We start from the raw sequence: 5,461 nt of genomic DNA, 5'->3' as shown, positions 1-5,461 counted from the left end.
GGACCACACCAGCTCACTTACGAGGAGAAAACAGCTAATTTAGTCTCGACTGTGTTGCAGGCTACTTAGTATCCAATGGGTGAACATTGGGGTAGTAAAAAACTACAACTACATCTGTCAATTTTGTCACAATGTTTCAAGTTCACAGACCAACCCCTGATTGGTTTAACGCATTAAGACCTGAGGCCTATTCTACAAAATATCTGCTAAATCCTAACTGTTTTTTTGAAAAGACTTATGGTACTATGTCAGTGGTTATCAAACTCTTTCATGTCAAGGAGGACCCCAAAATGTATATGTATTTGGCCACGGACCCCCCCCCCCCCCCCCATCTCAAGCTATTTTGTTCCAGGGACCCCCCAGAAGCACAGATTTGAGTTACAAATGTTCGCTTTAAAAAAGATATCTATTCAAAGATTTGCAAACATTTTCAAGATTTTTCAAAAATAGCAGATCTACAAGCTCAAGGCGCGGCACTCGGTGCCGCGCTATGAGCTTGTATATCTGCTATTTTTGAATAGTCAAAGTGTAAAATAAAATAAAATCAAAAAGTGACACAGATGCGTTCCAGGTCTTAATGGGTTTAGAAAGACAATGGAAAGAGGAAACATTCAGACGGGCTGAGGTGTCGATGTGGATCCCCCACAAACTGTTTTACTGTAATATGTTTTTGTTCCATATTTTGTTATAATACGATACTGTACATACACGGTGCATGTGATCTTTCTCTGACTCACCGTCGCCCTGAACTTCCACATTCTCATTATCGTTCCATAGCTGGAACGATAACGAGAACGGGTCTGCGTCGTCCGAGGCGATCCCAATAATTCTCTTAGGCCTGCCCATGAACCCATAATATCTTATATGCTTCTTCGTACACCCTCTCTCTTCTTCTTCTTCTTCCTTCTCCTCATCATCACGATTCTCTGCGTTGCACAATGTGTCCTTACTTATCTCAGCCTCCTCGGCAGCGCGGCTCTCCAGACATCTCTCACGTTTTCCTGCTTCAGACTCGTTCCTACTCGTCGTCTTCTCGCACCGGTAGGGCTTCTCCTCCTCCGTGTGTGTGAGGCGCATGTGGGATTTGAGGTTGCACCACTGGGTGAACGAGCTCTGGCACGTCGTGTGCGCGTCGGCTATGTGCCTCTCCAGTGCACAGCCGCTGGGAAACCCCATGCTGCATACGTGGCAAATGAATGTTTTGGGGCCTCTGTGACTCAGCAGGTGTTCACGGCGCGCTAGCATCTTGGCAAACACCTGTGGATAGTCGGGATATCGATAGGGCTTCTCCGCGGGGAGGTGGCTCTGCTCGTGTGCACGTTTTTGCGTCCTCGTGTCAGCAGCACCAGAACCCTCTGGATCACTGGGACAGCTGTGAGCGTCACCCGAGGGCACTGCCTGTAAAAGATAGATAGAGATTAGAGCATACATGGGCAACTGGCGGCCCGGGGGCCACATGCGGCCCCACCTTCACTTAATGCGGCCCGCAGGTTAATATCAGAATACTGATATATAATTGATTTCAGCTGTTACAATTCCAAACATGCAAACATGACCCGCTTTAATTACTTCAGTCTATATTATAGTAGCTTAATGACTAGTATTATAAATTGTATTGTCTTTTTTATGTCCATTGTATTTAAGTTCATAAAGTTAACATAAGTATAACTAAATGCATTTGAAATTAAATACAAATTTTACTTTTCAGGATTCCAATTCAAAAATAGAAAAGAAGAATTCAGGATTCCAATTCAAAAATAGCCGATCTACAAGCTCAGCTGCGACGCGTTTTGAGCTTGTACTTAGATCGGCTATTTTTGTAGAGAGTTTGTAGAGTTTAAACAATGCGGAAACAATTAACTGTTTTTCTGATTAAAAAACATTTGAAAAAAGCTTATATATTTGTAATGGGTGAAAAGGGAATTTCCCTGGCTGCTTTGAGAGGGCTCCGATGAACGTACAGTGTAATCCATCGGATCAGACTGTCCGTACTGTTGCTCAGTCTCCTCTTTAAGTTCTTGATCTGAGAGGAACAGATCCCGGGACTGACGGTTCTCCTGTGGTACATCCAACTCAAACTTAGGTTCAGCTGCGTTAACGTGGCCCATATATAGTACCGGACAGTCCACATCCACTGGAAACTGTACCGCGGCATCACGCATATTCATATAATCTGTCTGAGTTGCAGCATCGGTCCTCTTTATCATTGGAAAACACTGTACATCTATAGACCGCTCACTGCTGTTCGCTTCCTCCGTGGTCACTGACTGAACAGGGGGACTGTTGGCTTCTTCTGTGGTCACTGGCTGAATTGGGTGACAGTCAGGTTCCTCCTTGATGTTCACAGTCTTAATTGGGTGACTGTCAGCATCCTCCTTGATCACCGACTGAACTGGGGGACTGTCGGGTTCCTCCTTGATGGAGTTTGCGTTAAATGGTTCATTGTTTTCAAAGGCTGCAACTGTAGGAGTGGGTCGTGTACCACGGTGGTCTCGAACTTCAACTTTAACCTTCACGATTCCAGGTGGTTTAGCGTAACCATGGTCCATATACACCTGATATTGCCACCCGTATAATGCATCCGCCGGACACTGTGCCGCTGCATCCGACCTGCCCCAACACGTATTAGTTTCAGCGTCAGTAAACACTAGTAAAGGTAAACACTGTTCACTTTCAGGCCGCTCAACCGACTCATCAGCACTTTCTTCTACAGGAGGAGGCGGGAGGAAATAAGCATCTAGTAACTCCTGTCTCTGCAGGCATTCTGACTCCTTGCTATGGGGGAAAATCGTAGGCACAGCAACCGGAGTTAATCTCAGACAATTACGACCCACGACTAGATGAGTTCTTGAGTACGCTGCGAATGAATCGGGAGTGAAATGGCGAGAACACATCCGCGGGTTTTTGGCGAGTTTTACCCCCACACACCCACTCTCCCAGATCCTTCTCCTCTTCATGTCGCTGAGTTTAGGGAAGTTGTGGAGACTCATACCGCTGTCCCTGGTATCTTTAGCCGAGAAATCACAACCAGAGGCAGAACAGGACGGCTTACCCATAGTTAAAACTACGTTCTACCGGACAGACCTCCACTCTATCTACAACCAAAACACACTATCTACCCAGCATGCGTTGCGCGCGTGAATGTAATGGCGGACCCCCCTTAGCATCTACGAGTCTTAGCGACCACCCCCTCGGTTTGCACTGGAATGTCACCAGTAAAGCCAGTATTTCTCCAAACATGTACCGATGCAAACTATAAGGTGCTTTACCCGCTTGCCCCAAATGTTAAGTAGGCTTCCGGGGTGTTTGTGTAATGTATTAGTCGCCATTTCGCCTCCTCGTTTACTTCCTGTTTACATTGAGTGTAATTCCGGCCTTCACCGGATGCGCCCCCGTCGCTACCGCTCATTGGGAACTTCCGACAGATTCGGCCACAGACGGGATTAAAACACTTCTTTATTGAAAAATAATTTTGGATTAATACATTGCACTAACAAACCGGACACCTAGTTAACATTTGTGGCAAGCGGGTAAGCACCTTATTTTTTTACATTTGTACGTGTTTGGAGAAGTATGGGCTTTACTTGATCTAAGGCTAAATGTGGGGTAACTTTTTTTTTGTATTAAATGAAAAATATTTCATGTTTCTAACTACGTATTTAGGAGTAAAGCAAAGGGACACTTATAGTATATTAAAGCATATACGTCTTAATAGTCAGGGTTCCTTTTTAAGTGTCACAACAAGAGAACTAACTAATGTCTCACATAACCCAGTGTGTTACATTTACTTTGCGTGTGTAACGGTGCGTTATTATGATTCCCACACCGCGTCGTGGCAAACCCGCTGAGCGGGCGCTGTGATTGGTCAGTAGTCGCTGTGATTGACAGTTCTCGTTTTTGCTACTATGCCTATACCTAACCTCAACCCTAACCCTAACCTCAGTAAAACTATGCCTAAACCTAACCCTAACCCTAACCCTAACCTCAGTAAGACTATGCCTAAACCTAACCCTAACCCTAACCCTAACCTCAGTAAAACTATGCCTGCCGGGGAGCCAATCAGACACGTAAGGCGGGTCTAAATCCAGGACGCGGCGTGGGATTCATAATAACGCTGTAACGGTAGTCTCTCCTTTTGTTGTTGTTGGCAAACAACTTTATGGTGCACTACCGCCATCTTCTGGACTGGAGTGTGTAGGTCCCCAATCTACATCAGCCGTTCTCAACCTTTTCAGGCCGTGACCCCCCAAAATAATCATATTTGAACTGGGGACCCCCCTAAATAATCATATTTGAACTGGGGACCCCCCAAAATAATCATATTTTAACTGGGGACCCCCCAAAATAATCATATTTGAACTGAGGCATAACATTTAGTTTGACCTTGTTCCACAGATAAACATTGTGAAAATAGCAGATCTACAAGCTCACAACACCTTGCAACGTGAGCTTGTAGATCTGTTACATTCACAATTTTTACCTCTTTATATTATTTGACAATTTGGCCAATATTACAAAATACTTAGCTTTTTTGAGGTATTAAAAAGGTCTTAAATGGTCACTTCACTGTCATCTGGGGACCCAGACCCGCAGGTTGAGAACCACTGATCTACACCATTTCAGGATCTAGGAGGGCATTCAGAGCACTTCATGTCTTCTTCTCACAAGTCATTCATCTCAAATCAGACACTGTTAACAACACCTCTACTCTATTATTGCTGCTCTGAATAGAAGCTTTTTTTCTCTCTTTGTACCTATGATTGTCCGGGTTGATTTCCTGCACACATGTACCTATATGTCCTAGTACAGGGGTCTTCAACGTTTTCAGGCCAAGGACCCCTTGGCTGAGAGAGAGAGATAAAGCAGGGACCCCCATTATATATTGTATCATTATTTTGTTTCCCCCATATAGATTTCATAGGCAGCTTCGTCGTTTCACAGCACTATCATGTTGGATTCATGTTAATGTGTATTTCCCAGACATTTAACCATGCACTTAAACAATACTTAGCAAACGTGACCTTTCACTCTGTACTTAGTCTGCTCTTTTTCCCCCTGTACCAAACCACTTTGCCGAAAATGGCAGATCTACAAGCACACAACGCCTCGCAGCGCGAGGCGTTGTGTGCTTGTAGATCTGCTATTTTCGGCTAAAGTTCGCCTCAGAATAGGGATGCTTGGTTGAAGTGGTTAATGTAAAAATGACACAAATATTGGGCGGACCCCCTGTAGTAACTCTGAGGACCCCCTAGGGATCCCGGACCCCCTGTTGAAGACCCCTGTCCTAGTAGAGTTTACACATTGGTGTGCGTTTCACCCACTTTTGTTTAAAATGAACAAAGTATGTAAACCTAAGAAGAAGACATAGTTCAGACACTTGCAATGCGTACATTTTCAAAACGCGTTCCTGTGATTTATAATGACAGTCGGGATGTAAAAAAGTATTCAATACGGTATTTTA

The 5,461-nt window shown here is 44.5% G+C and overlaps 1 protein-coding gene across 1 annotated transcript; it reads right to left on the bottom strand.

The window, feature by feature from the left end:
- Nucleotides 1-534: 534 nt before the first annotated feature.
- Nucleotides 535-3,329, bottom strand: LOC311045826 (uncharacterized protein). Its single transcript, XM_084057884.1, has 2 exons — nucleotides 1,962-3,329; nucleotides 535-1,398 (listed from the first exon to the last, which is right to left on the bottom strand). The coding sequence occupies exons 1-2, from the start codon at nucleotides 3,054-3,056 to the stop codon at nucleotides 655-657; spliced, it is 1,839 nt and encodes a 612-aa protein (XP_083914010.1). The 5' UTR covers nucleotides 3,057-3,329; the 3' UTR covers nucleotides 535-654.
- Between the last annotated feature and the right edge of the window lie 2,132 nt (nucleotides 3,330-5,461).

The sequence above is a fragment of the Gymnoscopelus microlampas genome (assembly GCF_963454915.1).
Source record: "Gymnoscopelus microlampas genome assembly, chromosome: 5".
NCBI lineage: Eukaryota > Metazoa > Chordata > Actinopteri > Myctophiformes > Myctophidae > Gymnoscopelus > Gymnoscopelus microlampas.
Note: the sequence above shows the minus strand (reverse complement) of the source record. Positions and strands in the feature narration are given on the sequence as shown.